The sequence below is a fragment of the Quercus robur genome, chromosome 11 (genome assembly GCF_932294415.1).
Source record: "Quercus robur chromosome 11, dhQueRobu3.1, whole genome shotgun sequence".
In the NCBI taxonomy this organism is placed as follows: Eukaryota; Viridiplantae; Streptophyta; class Magnoliopsida; order Fagales; family Fagaceae; genus Quercus; species Quercus robur.
In genome coordinates this window covers 40733473-40755980 of record NC_065544.1, presented here as the reverse complement: position 1 = coordinate 40755980, position 22508 = coordinate 40733473, and the positions used below count along the sequence as shown (strand labels likewise).

Below are 22508 nucleotides of genomic sequence, written 5' to 3'. Positions count from 1 at the left end.
TTTAGTGTTAGGTCCAAATTTGAACCAATAACAACTAACCACCTATAATTTGTTGTGAAAATGTTGTAAAAATGTTATAGACGTAGCACCTCTCTTTATTGAATTCACAAAATTATCCATACTTAAAAATATATATATATATATATATATATATTTTACTCAAGAGAATTATTAAAATATCAAAAAACCTCTAAAATACCTCAAAACCTCTAAAATGACTAAAATGCACAACGAATGTCCAAAATATCCCGAAAACCTTAAAAATGACCAAAATGCCCCCCCCCCCAACCTTCAAAATGACCAAAATACTTTAGAAATCTCTAAAATTACTAAAATACCCTGAAACCTAAAAAATGACCAAAATAACCTTAAACTTAAAAAATGACCAAAATACACCTGAAACCTCAAAAATGACCAAAATACCCCAAAATCTATAAAAAATAAAAATAAAAATAAAATAACCCTGAAACCTCTCAAATGACCAATGTAAGGACCTGATTTAGACTCCTAGCCCAACGGTATATGGACTTAAGCCCAAAACAATAAATTTGTAGAGAATGGGTTGGAAAACTGGCCTTTCGTGAACCAGATAACAAAGAAACAGGTTTTGATACTAAAAAGAGAAGGATAACAGAAGTTTGTTAAGGAATAACGTTCTTGGATTGGTTCGAGGACACTGATTCTTAAATATTTACTCTTAAAACTTTATTACAGATCTGTTTACAGTTTTTCCTATGCTTCCTTTTGCATTTTTGGCCACCAGTAGCCTTGAGTGATGGCCCTGTGTGCCAAAGATCTACCTCCGGTGTGGCTCCCATAAATCCACTCGTGTAACTCCTCCAGCAGTAATTCTGTTGCCTCAGGGTGTATGCACAGCAAGTAGGGCCCGGAAAATGAGCGTTTATATAACTTTTGGTCCTCGGACAACCAAAATCGAGGAACTTTCCTATGCACCTTTACTGCTTCTGATTTTTCCTCAGGCAGGATGTCGTCCTTCAAGAATGATATTATGGGGTCTATCCAGCTAGGCCCTACCCTGACTTGGTGAACATGGACCATTTCTTTCTCCACCCCTACGGGTTTGTACAAATCTTCCACAAGGATGACCCGAGGAAGACCTTGTGCCGAGGAGGTAGCAAGCGTGGCTAGGGAGTTAGCATGGGTGTTTCCACTTCTAAGGATGTGCAACAAGTTGAAAGATTCGAATCCCGACCGTAGGTGTCCCACCTGACTTAAGTACCTCTGTATTCTTTTGTCCTTCGCCTCAAATTCTCCTTTTACTTGGCCAATGACTAATCTTGAGTCCGAGAACATCTTTATCGTCTTCCCGCCCATTTTTTGAACCATGGTCATTCCTATTAGCAGGGCCTCATATTCAGCCTCGTTATTTGTGGTCGAGAAGCCCCAGTCTTAGCGACTTCTCAATAGTGATTTTCTCAGGGGATATTAATACTATCCCCACCCTGGGCCCCTTTTGGTTTGCTACGCCATCGACGTACACTTTCCATGATAGAGGGTCTTGTTGGGAGATCATGCCAACTGATTTTCCATTCATGTGTTGTGCTTCTGTCACTTCTTCTAATGGGGGGTTCAATGAACTTGGCCACCAGGTCCGTGAGGACTTGGCCCTTGACAGAGGTACAAGGCATGTACTTGATATCAAAAGCCCCAAGGATCGTACCCCATTTAGCAATCCTCCCCGTGTAATCAGTACTTCGAAGTATAGCTTTAAGTGGGAGCTGAGTCAGGACGGCAACTGTATATGCTTGGAAGTAATGAGGAAGCTTTCATGTACCAAGCACCACCGCCAAGACAGCCTTTTCTAGTGGTAGATACTGAACCTTGACCTTATGTAGTGATTTGCTTACATAGTAAACTAGTTGTTGTACGCCATTATCAACTCATAGCAACACCAAACTTACAGTGTGAGGGGCCACGGCGATGTATGCGAACAGGACCTCATCCACCTCAAGACTAGACATGATAGGTGGCCGCGATAGATATTCTTTAAATTGTTGGAAAGCCAACGCACACTCTTCGATCCATTCAAATCCTTTCCACCTTTTCATCAAGAGGAAGAAAGGTCTGCACCTATCCGTCGATCGAAAAATAAACCGGTTCAGGGCGGCAGTGATTCCGGTAAGCTTCTAGACCTCTTTGGGATTCCAAGGTGGTTGTAAACTGTTAATGGCTTTGATTTGATCGGGGTTGACCTCAATCCCCCTGTGAGTTACCATATATCCCAGGAACTTGCCTAATCTGACACCAAATAGCACTTGGAAGCGTTTAGGCGCAACCTATGTTTCCTCAGGATTTCAAAGATGCTTCCAAGGTTTTTAACGTGCTTAGACACCACCTTACTCTTTACCACCATGTCGTCTATGTAGACCTCAATACTTTTGCCCAACTGGGGTTCAAACATTCTTGTCATCATCCTTTGATAGGTTGACCCTGCGTTTTTTAAGCCAAATGTCATCACCTTATAATGGTAGTTTCCAGTGGGAGTGATGAATCCTGTCTTTTCTTGGTCGTCCAAAGCAAGTGGTATTTGATGATACCCTTGAAAGGCGTCTAAGAAACTCATCTGAGGATGGCCCACCGTTGCATCCACCAATTGGTCTATTCGAGGCATAGGGAAGGGGTCTTTTGGGTAGGCCTTATTCAAATCCGTGAAGTCCACGCACACTCGCCACTTCCCACTCTTCTTCTTCACTACTACGATGTTGGCCAACCATTTGGGGTAGAAGACCTCCTTGATAGCCTTTGACTTTTTGAGCTTCATCGCCTCTTCCCTGACAGTGTCTGCATGTTCTTTAGATAGGCGTCGTGGCAGTTGCTTCTTAGGAGTGATGGATGGGTTAATGTTCAGATGATGGCAGATGAAATTCAGGTCCACCCTTGGGGCCTCATAAGCGTCCTATGCAAACACATCAATGTTTCTTTTAAGGAACACCAACAGCTCTTCCTTTTCTTGAAGAGGTAGTTGAGCCCCGACTTGGAAGAACTTCTCCGAATCACCACCTATGACAAATTTTTCCAAATCCTCGCATTCCGACTCTTCGGTTGGTCCATGGGATGGCGACTCCGGAGTCTTTGATTGCTATAAGTCCCTTTCGATAGTGGCCGAGGAGCTAGTTTCGTGTCGACGTGAGATGGCAGCCACAAGGCATTGCCAAGAAACAAGTTAGTTCCCCACAATTTCTTCGACGTGGCCCCCCGAGGGGTATTTCACTTTCTAGTGCAAGGTGGATGAAACGACTTCCAGAGCATGAAGCCAAGGTCTAGCCACAATAGCCGTGTAGGGGGAATAGGCATCCACCACGATGAAGTCTACCTCCACCACTTCCGAACCAGCCTATATGGGTAGTCTGATCTGACCTTTTGGAATAACAGTCTTCCCCTCGAAACTAATCAGAGGGGAATTGTAGGTTGTCAGGTCCTCGGGTTTTAACCTCAGCCCCTTGTACAAGTCGGGGTACATGATCTCGACAGCGCTACCCTGGTCCACTAACACGCTCTTCACATCATACCCTCCTATCCTGAGTGTGACCACCAGAGCATCATCGTGAGGTTGGATGGTTCCCATCTTGTCCTCGTCCGAGAAGCCCAGAGCTAGTCAGATTTCCACTCTGGCTCTTTTAGGCTCCGAATTATTACTCTCGACTGGAAACTGAGTTACAAACATCACTCTAGAGGGACAAGAACCGGTCCTACCTGGAGCAGCGAAGATAACATTGATCGTTCCTAAGGGCGGTCTTGAAGAATTATCCCTCCTGGGTTCTGAATTTGTTTAGCCCTCCTAGCCATTGGAATGGTGCAACAGCTGTTTCAGCTTCCCTTCTCAGACCAGCTGGTCTGAGAAAGAAAAATTGTAAACAAATTTGTAATAAAGCTTTAAGAGTAAATATTTAAGAATCAGTGTCCTCGGACCAATCACTGTCCTCGGACCAATCCAAGAATGTTATTCCTTAACAAACTTCTGTTATCCTTCTCTTTTTAGCATCAAAACCTGTTTCTTTGTTATCTGGTTCACGAAAACCCAGTTTTCCAACCTATTCTCTATAAATTTATTGTTTTGGGTTTAAGTCCATATACCCGTTGGGCTAGGAGTCTAAATCAAGTCCTTACAACCAAAATACCCCCAATACCTCTAAAATAAGCAAAAATACCTTAAAACCTCAAAAATGACAAAAAATACCCTGAAACCTAAAAAATGACAAAAAAAAATACCTCGAAACTTTTAAAATGACCAAAATACTCTCGAAGCCACTAGAATGACCAAAATACCCCAAAAATATATAAAATGACTAAAAATACCCCGAAACAACTAGAATGGCCAAAATACCTTCGAAACATTTGAAATGACGAAAGTTCCTCTAAAACCTCTAAAATAACGATGTAGGGTTAAGGGCTCAAATCACATATTGGGCCTTAAACTTTGGCTGAGAGCATGAGTAGTCCGAGGATAAATAAATGGTAATGAATGGTTCAGACCCAGGACTTAATGAGTAAAATAGGAATGGGAGGGTGGTCCGAGGAGGAATATCTCCTCGGACATGATAATACAACTCAAATCTGTATTCCAACAATCAAGGTGACATTCCAGGAAGCTCCAGTGATAAGGATGTGCATCATACACGTATAAGGATAATAGGAACTTAGAAACATTTAAGAAAAAGCTGCTACCACCGCATTGAATGCACTGCAACTACTTTTCTGATGGGACATGCACTCAAGTAAGGTCTCAAATGATCAACAAGTGTAGGGTTAGGATGGACCAAAATGAGCTATATAATGAAAGAGATTCTCCATGAGGAAGGGATCAAAAGAATAGAGAAAGAACATTGTAGCAATCTAAATTGTACTTGTACCCAATTGTGATCAATTTATAGAAGTGGGACCTCCTCGGACTGTAAATCGATTGATATCAAAATCTCTTATTTGTGTTTGATTATAATTTAACTCAAGACTAGACGTTGTTCAACTCATTAAGACCTAGTTCTTTAACCCACTCTCTACAAATTCATTGTACTGGGCTCATTGGGCCAAGATCATACACCTTAGGCTTGGGCTACAAAACGGGTCCTTACAAACGAAAATAATCTTGAAACCACTATAATAACCAAAATACTCCCGAAATCACTAGAATGACCAAAATACCTTTGAAACCATTAAAATGACCAAAATATCCACCCAAAAAAAAACCCAAAATACATTGAAACCTCTTGAACGACCAAAATAACCCTAAAACCTCTAAAATGATCAAAAATTCCTCAAAACCTATAAAATGATATTAAAAAAAAAAAAAAAAAAAAACCCCAAACCCATCTAAATGACTAAACTACTTCAAAACTTTTAAACTGGTCTAAAATACCTGAAACCTTCAAAATAAACAAAAGATTCAAGTTTTTTTTTTTTTTTTTTTTTTTACGTCATTTAGTGTTTTCAAGGGTATTTTGGTCATTTTTAGGTTCCAAAATATTTTTTGGTCATTTTAGAAGTTAAAGAGTATTTTGGCCATTTTAAATATTTTAGGATATTTTGGTTATTTTTGAGATTTCAATGAAATTTTGATCATTTTAGAGGTTTGGGTATATTTTGGTCATTTTTGAGGTTTAGTGTATTTTTGGTCATTTTAGAGATTTCATGGGCATTTTTGGTTATTTTGAGGTTTTAGGGGGTATTTTGTTCATTTTAAGGTTATAGGGGTATTATGGTCATTTTTGAGATTTTGGCGGTATTTGGGTCATTTTAGAGGTTTCAAGTTTTTTTTTTTTTTTTTGCTCATTCTAGAGGATTTGAGGGCATTTTGGTCATTTTAGCGATTTCGGGGTGTATTTTAATCATTTAAATGTTTTGGGGTATTTTAGTCATTTTCGAGGGGGTTTTCAGGGGGGGGGGGGGTTGAGGGGTTTGCTTATTCTAACAGTTTTAGGGGTATGTTAGTCAATTTAGAGATTTCGGGGCTATTTTGCTCATTTAAGAGATTTCAAGGCATTTTTGGTTGTTTTGAGGTTTTGAGGGTATTTTGGTCTTTTTAGAGATTTTTGGAGGTATATGGTTATTTTAGTCATTTTAGGGATATTTTGGTCATTTTCAAAATTTCAGGACTATTTTGGTCATTTTGAGGTTTCAATGGGTATTTTGGTCATTTTTTAGATTTCATGGGCTTTTTTTTTCTTTTTTTACATTTTAGGGGTAATTTGGTCATTTTAGGTCTTCCAAGGGTATTTTTTGGTTCAAGGGTAATTTTGGTATTTTTTTTGGTGTTGAGGCTATTTTCAATAATTTGATGATAAAGAACTATCATTAGGAGAAAACGCCATAGGTTGAAATTATCTCCAAAAAAAAAATTATATGAATGTTACATTCTTGGATTATGATTGAAATGTAATTTAATGAACCAAATACCTTAATGTCACACTTCTTTTTAATGCAATTACATGAATCTAAGATACAATAATGTAACCATCGCACACCATTGGTGCGATGGTCACTCCACAAGTATAAGTACTTGTGGGGTGTGAGGGGCAAGGGCTGGGGTTCAAGTCTTCAAGAGGGAGCTTCACACACATATACACTTAGATTAGGTTAGAGTAGAATTCTATCTTGTATCCAAAAAAAAAAAAAAAGATACAATAATGTAACATTAGACCTTGATGTAACATCAAAAGAACCAAAGGTCCCCTTACTGTAAAGAACTTTATTTGTGTTTCTATGTTCTTCTATAATATGAGTGTGACTGATTTTTTTTTGAAATAAGTAGAATGGTCAACGGTGGAAGTTAAGGACAAAGTTTAGGGTGTGATGATGTGCTGAAATCATCAGTGAGTTGTAAGCTCCAAATCACTTCAATGGATACTTGTGGAGTAAGAACAAATGGACTAAACATAAGGCACTAGTGTGGTACCAACCAAGAACCCTCTGAATGTCAAGTTAGCAAATAAGAAATCTCTAAGAACTCTATAGGCTAGGGATTTTCTGTGTACCTGAGAAAAGTGGGGGTCTGGTGCTTATATAGTAGTGAATGGTGAATCAAAATCCCTTCAAAGTAGGGATCTTTCCTTGCTGGGAAGGTTTGATACTTAGGGTTTTCAAGATTTTAGGGTACATTTCCATATGAGAGCAATATGGGTGAGTAATGGGCTTTATCTTACGTGTCATGCAAGATGTTTCCATGTATAGGTATTTGTAGGGATCAAGCCAAGCCACGCTGGACCCATTAACCCCTACCTCGTCAACCTCTTCACCTCGTCCAAGGGTCCCTCATCGGTTTACAAAAGCGCTTGTCAAGTTGTCATTGCGAGGTCATCGTTTGTGTTGCCGTCACCCTGGGTCTTCCGTTTGTTTCAGTGGAGCTGACGGGCCTGTGGGTGTTGTTAGCTTCCTTGCGTGACGTGTCCAGGGGAATTAAATCTCTTTCTAAAATACCCCTATTAGGGTGAGTCTTGGCCTTTACCATGACGTTCGTTTCCTTGATATTTGGGGGGGGAGGGGGGGGGGAGCACTATGGTTTTTTGATAATCGGTAATCACTACGGTTAAACTTGATCTTTGAGTCAATTTTTTCACCTTGCCTCCTATGATGAATATGGTTTATCGATTCCCATTTATTTATTATTTATTTTTAATGTTATAGTTAATTTTTGTTTGTTTGACTTCACTTACAAAATAAATTCGAGATCTCAAATTTTTTTTTTTTTTATGAGAATTCTAAGTATTTTAAAACACACACATAAGGGGAGAGAGGAGAAAGTTTTAAGATAACATCATATTGCCCAATTTGATGTTTATATCAACAATACTAATTCATAGTTTATACATAATAATGCCATCTAATGAGCTTTTTTAAACATAAATATATTAAAATTTTTACAAAGAATAAAAAAAATTTGAAATAGAGTATTTACTCTCCCCTCTCTCTCTTTCTGAAAAATAAAATAAAATAAAATAAAAATTTCCCCTCTCTCTCAAGAATTGGTGTATATTGATATGTTGCTTTCTTAGGAGTGGTACACACTAACATACACATTCAACTTGGAAAGTGGCAAAGCATAACAATACAAATTCAAGGTACATCACTTGAAAAGGTCATACACAACAGAAACAAAAGGAATAGTTTCAAATTGACATTTACAAATTTCAAACCAAAGAATCCTCCATTGCAAAGAAAGTGTAAAAGTTTTTTCTCCATTCTTCCACACCCCAAAAAGCATAACCAAGGAGAATATTAACTCCATTAAAGGTCTGTTTAATTGGAGAGAGAGAAAAGTAGAAAGATAGAAAATGAGAAAATGATAGAAAAGTAGGATGATATAAAAGATTTTATTTTCTCTCATATGTGTTTGGTTAAGAAGATGTAAAATTGAAGAGATGGAAAATAATAGAAAATGTGGATTGTATAAATTTACTCTCATGTTCCTAATAAATAATTTTAAAAAAATATATCTTATTAGAAGAAGAAAAAAACCAAACATGTAAGTTAAAATGGAAAAAGAAAAAGAAAATCAAAGTTATATTGTCAGACATAATTCCCTTAGCTTTGTGAAATAGGTTTGGTAATAGCTTAGAAGTTTTTTTTTTTTTTTTTGGGGGGGGGGGGGGGGGTGGGGGGGATAAATATAGCTTAGAAAATTGAGTCACTTGAATTGTCAAAGAGTTACCACCAAGAGAGGTGGCCTAATGGTCAAGGTGTGTGATTGCTGTCTTGAGGTCCCACATTCGAACCCTAGGGGGGAGTGGGATTGCCTCTTGCAGCTAGCCCCTGATTTACTAGCTCTCTCATAGGGTTAGGGTGAGGTTTGTGGACACTAATTAGTTTTTTGTATAGGTGAGATTTGAACCATAAATCTCTTGTTTAAAGAGTTTACCAGTTGACCAACTGGAATTTAAATAAAAAAAAAAAAAAAAAAAAAAAAAAAAAAAAGAGTCTTAATTATAGTTACTTAAGGGTTGTACCTTAGGTTCAATTAAATCTAATTATATATGGTTGTATTGACTAATAAATCATATGGTTGAGTTTAATTTAAAAAAAAAAAAAAGATAATGCGATTTTTACCACATTGAATGATAGAAGCAAGATGATAATGTGGCTGATTTCAATTGGTGACTCTTTTTTTTTTTTTGTGAACTTAAAATATAGCACTTACTATACCCAAGTTTTTGCAATTAAATCTATAAAAATAATGTATATAAAACCAAAATAGTTTGATTTTTGGTTGACCTCTTAGTATTTTGTCATATAAGTTTTGAATGCCTCACAATTTAATATGTCATTATTTTAATATATTTTTAAAAAATTATATTTTAAAGTCATTTTCTATATTAATTTAATCTTGTCATATCATATATATATATATATATATATATTTAATTGTAGAATAGATAATTCCATACTTCCATATACAAATAATATCAATGAATGTCCAATTAATAATTACCATAATTATTAAATATTAAATTTAGACAAAAAATAAAATAGAGAAAAAAATCATTTTTTTTAAACTATTCCATACACTGTACAAGTTACTAACTAATTTTATATAAGTGGGAGATATAACAATATTTTTGAAAACCCTCTAATACGTTCTTATCTATATATATATATATATATATATATATATAAAACCGAAAATTTTGAAGCTCTCACAAATCTCCACGTCAGCATAATATTTAAAATAAATAAATAAATAAACACAAAAAGAAAAACTTTTCTGAAACCCAAAAAATAAAAAAATAAAAACTTTTCCAAAACCAGATAAAAAAAAAAAAAAAAAAAAAACCATAAACGCACAAAAAATCTTTTCCAAAACCCGATAAATGCAACCAGCCTTCTTCTTCCTCCAAAACGCAGACCCATGCTCTGCAGTTCCTCTTTCTTCTCTATTTCTCTACCCTCTCCTTCCCCAAAACCCAACACTAAAAATAAATCTTGCCCAGAAGCCATACCCACACTGTCAGGTCCGAAATTGAAAGAAGGCATCACCGATCTTTCCATGGTGCTACTCACAAGGACCGATCTCCACCTTTGAGTGCTGACGACAGCCATCAAAATTGGTCCCTTATACTCCAGCTTATTCATCCCATTGTATATTTCAATTATGTCAGTCAGCAAAGGTAACCAAAATTGATTAGGAATTCATAACCCTATATCATATTTTGATTAGGAATCCATAACCCTAACCAAATTTGATTAGGAATCCATAACCCTATATTATATTATAAATAATATTTTTTTTGGGATTATTTGTTACAATGCAACTCACGGCTGAAAATTTGTATTTTTCATTCTCTCTTCTGAAATTTTTTTGCTCGCTTTATAATTCTGAATTTTTATTGCTCTCTTTATAATTCTGATTTTCTATTCAGTTTTTTTGGATTTAATTTTGTGAATTTTTATCTGGGTTCATGTGGCTACCGCTTAAAAACTTGATTTTAGTGTATAGTTTGTGGATTTAAATTCAAAATTCATAAGGAATTTTAAATTCTAATTCTTTGAGATTGTGTATTTGAAATTTTTTTATGATTTGACATTTAAATGGAGTAAAATATTCGTGAACCATTTTTTTTCCTTCACGGGAACTCCAATAAGCTTGGTTCCCAACTATATAAATTTGACATGAAACAAATGTATTGTAAAGAAAAACTTATTTCGTGTTTTCCTTTCTTAATTATATATATGAAATGAGGTTCTTAGTGATCTTGGCAATTGTAGTGTTAGGCTAAGCTATTTCATTTGAGCTGAGCACTAGACAGTGCAGAATAAATTCATATTTCTCATGCCTATTTCAATTCTTATGGTCCATGAATGCAATAATTTTTATGGAATACCAATAACAGTATACCATTATGTTGGGGCCTCTTATGTGTGCAATGAAAGTAACACTATCAAGGAAAAGGCCTTTCCAGTACTCACACCCTGAGATGAATAGTCTCCCATGGAAAACAACGCTCTGGTAGAACTTGGAAGTCTTCTTGAAGACAAAACTGCAATTCATATCACCAAAAATTTATGATTCATATGTTAGATATTGGGATTGGTATTGATGGTGAGATAGGTTTATATAGTAGAAAACAACATTTAGATAGTTTTGGTAATAGTTGATATTATTGTACAAATGTTTTTTTTTTTTTTGGCTGCACTATTGTAACAATGATTTACCATATTGATTATTAGTCTCTGGACTGGTGTCACTTTGGAGCTTTAGGGGCCTCTGTTGCTATTGCTGTGGACTAGAAGAGTAGTAGAGAAATTTGATGGGACTGTGGGAAATTATTCAGTTTATGTAAGTTTAGATCAATACAAGTCGGTGTTTCAAGTAGTGCCTATGGTCCCAATTCTGAGCATGATAGATATGTGGGTTTGGTGGAGTCTTGGAAGAGATTTTGATATGATTCCGTTTGAGAAGTAGATTTGATTTTTTTAATGATTTATTTCATGGTGTTTGTGCATTAAGATTAGAGTTTTTTACCCTTAATAACTTCAACGGAATCAAAGCTTTTAGAAAGTTTTATTATTTTACTTAAAAAGATGATTCCCTCTTAAATTTGATGGAAGCCATGAGATCAAGTTCATAAAACTCTCTTAATTTTGATCAAGTGTGTATGTCAATTGTTTATGAAGTGAAACAACTACTATTGATAATGGTTTCAACAGATTAATATATTTTTCATAGTTTGTCAACAGATTAATATTCATAGATTTTATATTGCCATGGAGATCTGCTAGCAAAATCACATGGTAACATACTTACATAAAAATTAAATGAATAAAAATGTCAATGTGTAAATCTTCTGCAAAACAATTGAAGATTTCTTAAATGAACATGTATAATTATGTGTGAAAATGCTACACATGCGAGGCTGTACTAACACTAGCATATATATAGTTTGAATGGGGCTCTCTTGATTTTCCTTATCTTATTGAGGTAATTGAAATATTTGACTTTCTCATCATCAATGCAGAATTTCATAGTAAATTTCTTCTCTTTGGTTATATTAGTCCTACCTTTGTATTGCTTTGTTCTGTTTATTTTTTTATTATTTTTTAAAATCATTTATTTGTTTCTTTTGTTACAATTTATATAGTGCTGAGGTTAAGGTGTACGTGACCATATCTGCATTACAACTAATTTTACATCATGTTTTCCTGGCTTACAGAGGGCTGAGACCTTGAAAATTGCTAAATTCCCAATACTAGGCTGCATCAGGAATAGCAAAGTTGGGGTCAAAGATACAACCTTTTCATCAAGGTAAACATATTACACATCTTTTTATTATTATTATGAACAAAAAAAATTAAGAACTTATTATTGTCACTATCCAGAATAATTTGTGCATCATGTATCTTAAAGAGCTTAATTGTGATCATAAATAAAGCTGTCTTTTTAATATATATTGGAAGACTCTTGGGTATCATGGTCATAATTTCAAACCCATTGCTAAGGACAGCTTAGTGGTTCAACAGCGCCCAGTGGTTTGTCAGCTAATTGATGCAATGAGTTTCATAAAAATTTGCACTACACTACACTGTTTCAAACTTTTTGTAGTGCACTATTTCTCTTCTATTAATGTTTCTTGAATGTTAGCTAAAAATCAAATTCTTATTGTTTTGCTGGTAGGGATCTGGCATTTTGTTATTTAGGTTATTTGGAATACAACTACAAGACAAGGACAATCAAGTATTTACCAGTCTCTCCTTTATTCTGTACTGTTTCTTTCATATTAATTGGTAATATGTTTCTAGAAATAATTTGAAATTGGAATGTGATTGCATATTTAAGTTTCTTGATTATCTCAAACTTGGTTTTATGTTTGGTTTTATTGTTTCATTTCAAGATTGCCATTGTTTTTACTACCTCTATGTACAATTTGTGTTCTATCAAAGAATCATGTTTTTTTAATTTCTATATTGCATATTTTTATTCTGAAGTTAGTATGTGGATGCTATATTGTGTATTTGCCAAAACCTTTTTTAGTCATGGGCATTTTGATAAAACAACAAAAGTACGTGTTCTTTAATATAGCAAAATTACAAATTTGATTTTTAACTTCTATATGTTGTAATACATTTCTCAACCTGTTCTATTGCTAGACTTACATTGGTGATACTTCAAATGAATATAACAGCAACTTATCAAGTGAACAAGATGGTGATTCTACAAAGTTTCAAAAAGTTGATGTTCAAAGCGATGAGCAACTCACACCAACTTATCCCAAAAGGACATATTCAATGACTACTACAAAGCAACAAAGGAAGAAGATACAAAAAAACACATTAAAATTGTCTTTCAATTTATTTGAAATATTGATTAAGTAGTTCTTTAAATTTGGGTTTCATTCATTTAATGGATAATTGAAGATGCAAAGGATTTGATTTCTATTTTTCATTACGTTATTTATTGTTTTATATCAAGGATAGAAAACTATGAAATTGGAATCCTAATGTACAATAAATGAGGAAGAGAAAAAGAATAGTTTACATCTTTGTACACAATAGCTTTCCCGTGCATCGCACGGGTTAGCGACTAGTTGTTTTTATACAGATAAATCCTTTTTTTAAAAAGCATTTGGTCAAAAAAGGGAAAATTGATTTATTATAAAGTTAAAAGTTTTATACAAGAGGATCATTCATTGGGCACTCGCGTGAGGTGCCTAGATTCATCATGTCTCTTAACAAAACAATAACACACACACACACACAAAGAGAGATATTTGTCACATTCTATTAGAGCATCCACACTAGATGTGGTAAATGTGTCAAATGCCAAATATTTCGCACATTTGACACATCAAACATCAAAAAACCCCATTTATCAGATATTCCAAATCTCATAAATTATGTAACATGCCACAGTATCTCACAAATTTGCCATGGTATAGACAGGTGTGGCATATGCTTTTATTATTTTTTTATTCCTCTTTCTCTCTCATCTCTCCGTCAATCTCACCCTCAAACCCCAATCCTCTCTCTCTCTCTCTCACCCCAATCCTCTCCTCTCAAACCCTACCCCTCACTGCTCTTCCACATCAACGTCGACGATTGAGTCTAGGATCGAACCTGACAATGAGTTGGATGCTAAAGACACGTTCTTCAGTGGGTATCTTTCCTTTGACCTTATTAGCTGGGTTCGGTTCCAACGAAGGTGGGTGGGTTCGGATGGGCTAAGCTATGGGTTCCGATGGATGGGTCGACGGTGGGTGGGTATGGGTCTGTTGTGTTGGTCATTGAAGCTTTTATGGGTTGTGGGTCAAGGTTTTGGGTCGGCGGCATTGTGGGTCGAGGTTGGTTGCGACAGCGTTGTGGGTTTTGGTCCGGTGGTTACTTGAGTTTGTTTGTTGATGGGTTGGTTGGGTTGGGGTTTTAGGTCAGTGATTGGTTAAGGCAGTTGATGGGTCACAGAGGATTTGGCTGGGGTTTGGCTAGATTTGTTTGGGTTGGGGTTTGGCTGGGATTTGTTTGGATCGTGAAGGATTTGGCTAGGATTTGATGGGTTGTTTGGGTTGGGGTTATGGTTGTTTGTTGTGGAATTTGGCTGGATTTGTTTGGGTTTGCTTTGAGTTGTGTTTTTGGTTGTGGAGGATGTGGTGGTTGTGTGGTGGTGGCTGTTGGTTGTTGGCAGCAGTGTAGTGGCTGTTGATTTTGTTTGATGAGTTGTAAATATTATTTTAATGTGTAGTAAATATTATTTTAATGTATAGAATTGAATGATAAAATATCTGATAAATGGGATGTTGTAAAATGATGTGGTAAAATAATAAAGTAAGTCTTTAATGTGGCAAAATGACATAAATTATGCCACAGTTGCTGTGGATGCCCTTACACTGCTCACTTGATCTCTTCCCTTTTTTGCTAGGTCATCTGCACACCTGTTGGCCTCACGGAACACATGTCATAGGTGGACGTTCTAATCCTAGTCAACCAAATTCCTGCAATCATAAAACAAAATAGCAATATTCAATACGAAGACAACATTAATGGTTAGCCAAATTAAGTATTAGTTGGAAATCAATTTTCAGACAAATGAATTTATATCCTAGAGGCAGCTAGATGTCATGCTACGTTTAACCCATATCTAACTGCCCATACTAGTTTCTCAAAAAAAAAAAAAAAAAAAAAAAAACTGCCCATACTTTAGCCAAATTATTTGTTGTGGGAAAAAAAAAGTTTTGAGTCATTGTAGACATAGACCAAAGAGCTTTACAATTTACATAACATGACAAGTAAGTCTAGTATTTATTTATCAACGCCCATTTGTGGTAATTTTTTTTTTTTTTTGAGAATGCATTTGTGATCAATTGATAACATCATACTTCTAATAAGGAGGAAGGTAAGGATAAAATCATAAAATTAGAAACTTGATAAAAGTCAAACTTGATAACTTCGTACTTCTATATATGTTGGAGAACCCATGTTCCTATTCAGTTCTGATCCAGCATGCACACATTTGCAAGCACTAGCAAATAAAAGATTTTGCATACGTGAATACATGATACATGGGCCTTCTATATCCACGTAAAGAGCATACGTGATACATGACTTTTTGTGCATTTTAACATAAAAACTTACCCTTTTTTTTTCACACAATTATTTTTTTTAAATACCCATATCAGATTATCTAATTTAAACTACAATTCATTTAAATGTTATTTTTTTGTCAGTTTTTATTACTCTTCCAAATTATCTCTCATTTTTTTGTGTGCATACAAGTAAAGAAGTATTAAAAAATAGATTTGCATATAAATAATAATGATGTATATTTAAGATTGACTAATGTGGATAATATTTTGACGTAAATATTCAAAATTATCACCCTATACCATTTTATACCATTTTACATGCACTAATGTGAATGCTGAGTAATCAAAAATCGATGTATACTAAAATTTTCAATCTCATATAACAAAAACCAAGCCCTAGTTTGGAAATTTTGTAACTTGACACGTAGCATTTTTCGCGGGGTCAACTCCAAAATATTGTCTCACTGTCCCAATATTGGGCTCACTGTCTTATGTCCATCCTATCATTTCCACCTTTTGGGCCTAGAGTTCCAAAGTGAGGCCATTGGACAAAAATTCTTGTTCCTCAATCAAACATTCTTGCAAATTAAGATAAGATAGATAAACCCTTCAATATCTCCAAACCCTTTGAAGTTTGAACTCAGAAACCAAAGAGCAAGACATGCTTGTGAGCAGAGCTCAAGAGCTCTCGCCCTGCTCCTCTTCCACTCTCACTCTCACTTCTTCCTGTAATTTCCTCTCAACACTCTGCTCCTCAAACCCATTTCTCTCCTTCCCCATGCGCTCCTCTCTTTCCTTCCTGCGCTCCCTCTCTCTCTCCCTCTCTCACCACCAACCCCACCACTTCCACCGCCACTTTTTCTTTCGCGCAATTTCAACCCCACTTTCCTCTTCTTCTCCAAAACCCCAGAAATATTTTCCTCTCCTTGCTGCTGCCTCTGCCTCTTCTTCTCACAGTACTTTCGTCGAACACTTGGCGTGCGAACCCGAAACCAATGAGAATTGGGATTTTAATAACAGTAGTGAGAGCGAGGCAGGTTTTGATTTTGATAAGAATGATGGGTCTTTGGATTTGAAGCATTTGCCGGCGCTGTCTCTGGATGTGAAGGAGCTGGATGAGCTACCGGAGCAGTGGAGGCGGTCGAAGCTGGCGTGGCTTTGTAAGGAACTGCCGGCACATAAGGCCGGAACACTTGTTCGGATACTCAATGCGCAAAGGAAGTGGATGAGGCAAGCTGATGCTACTTATGTTGCCGTGCATTGTATGCGGATTCGCGAGAATGAGGCTGGGTTTAAGGTGAATTTCTCAACTTTATGTTTGTCATTTTGGGGTTGAATTCATCGCTGATTCATGTTAATTCTTTATTGTGGTAATTGTTTAGTTTAGATTATAATAACTGCTCAGGGATGTGATTCTGGGTCTTTGTCAATTTGATGGATTTATGTTTAATTGCAGAAGATTTTGATGAAAATGTAGACCTATTTTGGGTAGTTGGAATCATAAAGTTTTCTGTGAGGATGATTGAGAAAATTGAATTGTATTTTAGGATTTTTTTTAATAATATAAATTTGTTTATAATGATTATTGATCTATAGTAACTTTAAATGCATTCTGGTCTCAATCACTAAACTGAAATTTAATGAACAAGTGGGGCTGGTAGATTCCTAATCATTGTTGGGTTTGAAATTTTGAATAACTGCTCTTGGACAATGTTGGTAAAAGTGCACTTAAGTGCATAGGCCTCTTGGAGTCTATGCGCAAAGCTCAAGGTGCAAATGCTCGATTGATTAAATAAAGCTCACAGTTTTCAAATATAATATCTCATAACTTCTAATAGAAATATTTGTAACATATAATATATAAAAAATTAGTAACTCAAAATTTTTATATTTTACCTATTAGGTATGTGCAATTGTATAATATTTGTAATTTCAAATTTTACCTAAGTTATTTCAATTCTTAAAATTTTTATATAGTAAATTGAAAACAATTATCAATGGTCAATATCATAATAATTTAGTTATAGAAAGTTTAATATAAAAGTACATAACTATGATAATTATGATCAAATGATGTATATGGGTCAATCAACATGCATCTCAAAGTCAAAGACCAAAAGCACAAGAATTTTAAATTAACCTTGTTCGTATCTTATGACAAGTAAATATATATATATATATATATATATATTTTTTGGTAATACAATACCCTAAGGATAGTGATTTGTGTAGTAAATCATTGGTCCATGTCATTTCTTTTAAGATCAAGCAATTAATTTTGATGATCCGTATCTTTTTTAGCAATAAAATAAAAAAGCGTGCCTAGGCGTGCTTTGTGCTTCTTCATAAAGCTCCAAAGAGCATTCCTAGGTGTGCTTTGTGCTTCTTCAAAAAGCTCCAAACTTCATTAAATGAGCTTTTTTTTGGCCTTGCAAAATGTTGAGAGCTTGCTTCGAGCTTTGAGTTTAAGTGCGCCTTTTTAACTACACTGCTCTAGGAGGTCGTAGACTGGATTCAATTTGAAACTTTTGATTAGTTAAATTTGGATTGATTGCTTAAGTTTCTGGAGTTACAGAGAAGTACAGAATTAGTTTTGCTCGTTCTTCTGATGCTGGATGCTAAGCTGTTCATGTTTTACTCTATTTTTTTGGGGGGTAATCAAACATTTAAACTCTGTAGTAGGTTTATTCTTTTATGCATACAGGAATGATTTTCATGTCCAAAAGAGTAATCACCAGTATAGGATTAAAGAGAATAGAAAAAGGATATGTCCCATCTGTTGCCTCTTGTCTTAGCTATCTTGTTTGTGAAAGAAGTCATTGACATATTATCATATGCATCAAGTTATTTCTCATTTAAATTAGTAAGACATGCTGTTTGTGAGTTTGGAGCCAATCTACTCAATTTTATGGCCAACATATTTAGTTTGAAGTGCTTATGGGGAAAAAAAATTTGGAGCCTGTCTACCATCTAGTTTCAACCCCAGAAGTTTGTGGTTTTTTATTTTAATAAAATGATTTTCTTTTCCTTTTTCATGGTTTTATTAAGAATAAAAATGCTTTTTATTTATTTATTTATTTTTTTAATGCTTCCTAGATTGGCATCCTAAACTAGATTTGTCTTCTAAACCTTTTTTTTCCTTATCTTTTTCTTTCTTCCCAAGGTATACAAATGGATGATGCAACAACATTGGTATAGATTTGATTTTGCTCTTGCTACCAAGCTAGCTGATTACATGGGTAAGGAGCGAAAATTCTCAAAATGTCGTGAGATATTCGATGATATAATCAACCAGGGACGTGTCCCTTGTGAATCTACATTCCATGTCTTAATTGTTGCCTATCTTAGTTCATCCATTCAAGGATGTTTGGAGGAAGCATGTAGCATTTACAATCGTATGATTCAGTTGGGAGGTTACCGGCCTAGACTTAGCTTGCATAATTCCCTATTTAGAGCTCTTGTAAGCAAGCCAGGAGCCTCTTCAAAGCATTATCTAAAACAGTCTGAGTTTATTTTTCACAACGTGGTAACAAGTGGACTGGAGATACATAAGGATATCTACGGTGGTCTTATTTGGCTACACAGCTATCAGGACACCATTGATAAAAAAAGGATTGCATCATTAAGGAAGGAAATGCGAGATGCAGGAATCGAGGAGGGTAGAGAAGTGCTCGTGTCTATCTTGAGAGCCTGCTCAAAGGAGGGGGATGTGGAGGATACAGAAAAAGCATGGCTCAAACTGCTCCATTCTGAAGGTGGTATCCCGTCTCAGGCTTTTGTATATAAAATGGAAGCCTATTCAAAGATTGGAGAACCTATGAAATCTTTGGAGATATTCAGAGAGATGCAGGAACAATTGGGTTCTACCAATGTCGCAGCACATCATAAAATCATAGAGATTTTATGTAAAGCTCAAGAAGTTGAACTTGCTGAATCCCTCATGATAGAATTCATAAACAGTAATTTGAAGCCACTAACACCATCTTATATTGATATGATGAGTATGTATTTCAGCTTGAGCCTTCATGATAAGTTGGAGTTAGCCTTCTCTCAGTGCCTTGAGAAATGTCGACCTAACCGTACCATTTACAGTATATACTTGGATTCTTTGGTGAATGTTGGAAATCTTGACAAAGCTGAGGAGATCTTTAATCAAATGCTAAGTGATGGGGCAATCAATGTACACACTCGATCATGCAACACCATTTTAAGGGGATACCTGTCTTCTGGAGAATATGTGAAGGCAGAGAAGATATATGATCTGATGTGCCAGAAGAAATATGATATTGATTCCCCATTGATGGAAAAGCTTGATTATGTCCTGAGTTTGAGCAGGAAAGAGGTTAAGAAACCAGTAAGCTTGAAGCTAAGCAAAGAACAGCGAGAGGTTTTAGTGGGTTTGCTGTTAGGTGGTTTGCAGATTGAATCAGATGAAGAGAGGAAGAATCACATGCTTCGTTTTGAATTTAGTGAGAATTCCAGCACACATTCTGTTTTGAAGAGACATATACATGACGAGTACCATGAGTGGTTACATCCTTCATGTAGGCAAAGTGAAGACAGCGGGGATATACCATATAGATTTTGTACCATCTCACACTCTTATTTTGGTTTCTATGCTGACCAATTTTGGCCAAAAGGCAGGCCCATGATCCCAAAGCTAATCCATCGGTGGCTGTCGCCACGTGCTCTTGCATACTGGTATATGTATGGGGGCCACAGAACTTCTTCGGGGGATATTTTGTTAAAGCTGAAGGGAAATCCTGAGGGTGTTGAGAAGGTTGTCAAAGCATTGAAGGCAAAATCCTTAGACTGCAGGGTAAAGCAGAGGGGAAGAGTGTTTTGGATTGGTTTTCTGGGAAGCAATTCCTCATGGTTCTGGAAATTGATTGAACCTTATGTTTTAGATGACTTGAAAGATGTTCTAAAAGCTGGTCTTGCAATTTCAGAAAACAATTTGCCAGAGACTCAAGACAATAGTTATGATAGTGGGTTTGAATCTGATGAAATGCTCTCTAATTCCAGTGATGGCAATTCGTAGGGCTTCTATACTAGTTCTGTTCTTTGTTATGATATGGTAGATTGCTACATCCTGTGGATTTTTTCACAGGCTGCTCAAAAACTGCGTATCAGATCGGCTACTTCATGAAGCTTTTTTTTTTTTTTTTTTTGAGCACGACTACTTCATGAAGCTTAGAGGCTCATCAACCTAGTCATGGCATCTTCCTGGGGCAACCTGCACTGTTGTACATATTCAAATGCATAGAGACTTAGAGATAAACTAAACTTATTATCTAACTAGTGAATAGAGATTTTTTATAGTATTATCATATGCTATATTATTGTCAAGACTTCCCTCAGACCCCGTAAAAGTGGGAGTTTTGTGCACTGAATACGACTCTTTTTTTATTTCGGATAATCTTTTATAGAAATTACGAGGAAAAGGAAAATCAGATTGCTTAAGAAATTAGCGCCCTTTTGCATTCATCTCCACAAACTCCCTCTCCTCTCCCTTGTTTTTCCTAAAATCCAAACCAAGGCAACTGAATTCATTTTTGTTTATTTTAATGTTCTATCCCTCCTCTCTCCCTTTCGTTATGTACGTTATCTTGATATTTTTGTGTGGCTATGGGCTAAAAGGGAAGGCCAGTTGACCATAGAATCTGCGCCTGAAGGCCCACAACAAATCCATTTGTCTTCTTGTCAAAGGATCCAAAAGACGTACTGACTTGTCAAAGGATCCGAAAAGGCGTACTGAAAAAGATACATTTGGATTTAGCATTGGCTTATGCATGAGAATTGAGTGGTCAGTATAGGGACCATTGTCCCAACAGTTTTGCAACCTTCTTGACAGGATGGTTTATCCCGTACCTAATTCTTGGTTGCAATTTAACTCTGGCTTTGTGTGAATATTTATTTTTCCTTTTCAACAAGGGAAGAAGGATTTGAATCCGGGTTTTTTAAAAGCAAAGACCGGATAATGCTACTGAGTTATAAGGCTCTGGAGTTGTGACGATGAAAATTGCTCAAAATTTGGCCACTAGCAAGTAGTCTTTTTTTTTTTTTTTTTAAATCATGTTCAAATGTCGAGTATAGCCCATGAAGCGTGTTGATTCTACCGAGGGTTAGAAGCCGGCACAAAAAGTTGAAAACCCGTTGAACAAGAATGAGAAAAGAAGAGGTCAAAATTATAGGGTCATCGATATTGATCAAAATGATTGAGAAAAGTAGAGGTCAAAATTATTGGGTCATCGATATTGATCTAAATGTCTATGGGGCCTTTGACATTTCTACACGTTTTATTATTATACTTTTTTAAAGGAAATTCCACACGTTTTGTTTTGTCAAAACTATAAAAATTATAGTTTCACCAACTATCCTCAAGAATATCTTCTGTACCAACTCAATCCTCCTATTATATACACAAATAAAAATTAGAAAAAAAAAAAATCAATGCTTATATATATTTGGCTAAAATGTAAAACACATCTTTTAAGTTTTATCAATTCATTTTAGTCTTGTAACTTTATTTTCATTTATTTAAGTCTTTTAAATTTCAAGTTTATTTAATTAAAGTCTTTTTGTCAACTTCCATTAATTTTTTTTAACAAAAATTTTGAAAAATATTTTTCAATCATTAATTGAATTTTTTTATTTTAAAAAATTGAAGAAAAGAATTAAAATTTTGAACAATTAATTGCAACATTAAACAAAAGTTTATGAAAATGCCTTAATTGAATAAACTTAAAACTTAGAGAATTAAAATGAATTTTGGTGAAATATGGAGGGTGTGTTTTACATTTTAGCATATATATTTTTATGGAATTGCTCCTACATTCTATTTAGTCATAAAAATTAAAATGGTACATTACACATAATTGTCTATATAAAAAAAAAAGTGAAAAAGAATTTTGTGTCCTAGCTTAGGGATATATAATATAGATTCTACAGCATAAACTAACTAGAAAAGAGAGGAAAAAAACCATAGAG

General features: G+C 35.4%; 1 protein-coding gene and 1 long non-coding RNA gene across 3 annotated transcripts; both read left to right on the top strand.

The window, feature by feature from the left end:
- Nucleotides 1-9773: 9773 nt before the first annotated feature.
- Nucleotides 9774-13380, top strand: LOC126707635 (uncharacterized). Of its 2 annotated transcripts, XR_007649034.1 has the most exons (3): nucleotides 9774-10115; nucleotides 12159-12250; nucleotides 13128-13380. It is a non-coding gene; the product is annotated as an uncharacterized LOC126707635 (long non-coding RNA). The 2 variants fall into 2 exon arrangements; XR_007649032.1 differs by lacking the exon at nucleotides 9774-10115 and having other exon boundaries at nucleotides 10126-12250.
- Nucleotides 13381-16088: 2708 nt separating this feature from the next.
- LOC126707631 (pentatricopeptide repeat-containing protein At2g15820, chloroplastic) lies at nucleotides 16089-20867 on the top strand. The gene is made up of 2 exons (XM_050407379.1): nucleotides 16089-16815; nucleotides 18682-20867. The coding sequence occupies exons 1-2, from the start codon at nucleotides 16180-16182 to the stop codon at nucleotides 20557-20559; spliced, it is 2514 nt and encodes an 837-aa protein (XP_050263336.1). The 5' UTR covers nucleotides 16089-16179; the 3' UTR covers nucleotides 20560-20867.
- Nucleotides 20868-22508: the final 1641 nt, after the last annotated feature.

Coding starts and splice junctions, on each gene's coding strand:
- LOC126707631 (XM_050407379.1), top strand. CDS start 16,180: ATGCTTGTGAGCAGAGCTCAAGAGCTCTCGCCCTGCTCCTCTTCCACT. Junction 16,816..18,681: donor AGAATGAGGCTGGGTTTAAG/GTGAATTTCTCA, acceptor TTTCTTCCCAAG/GTATACAAATGGATGATGCA.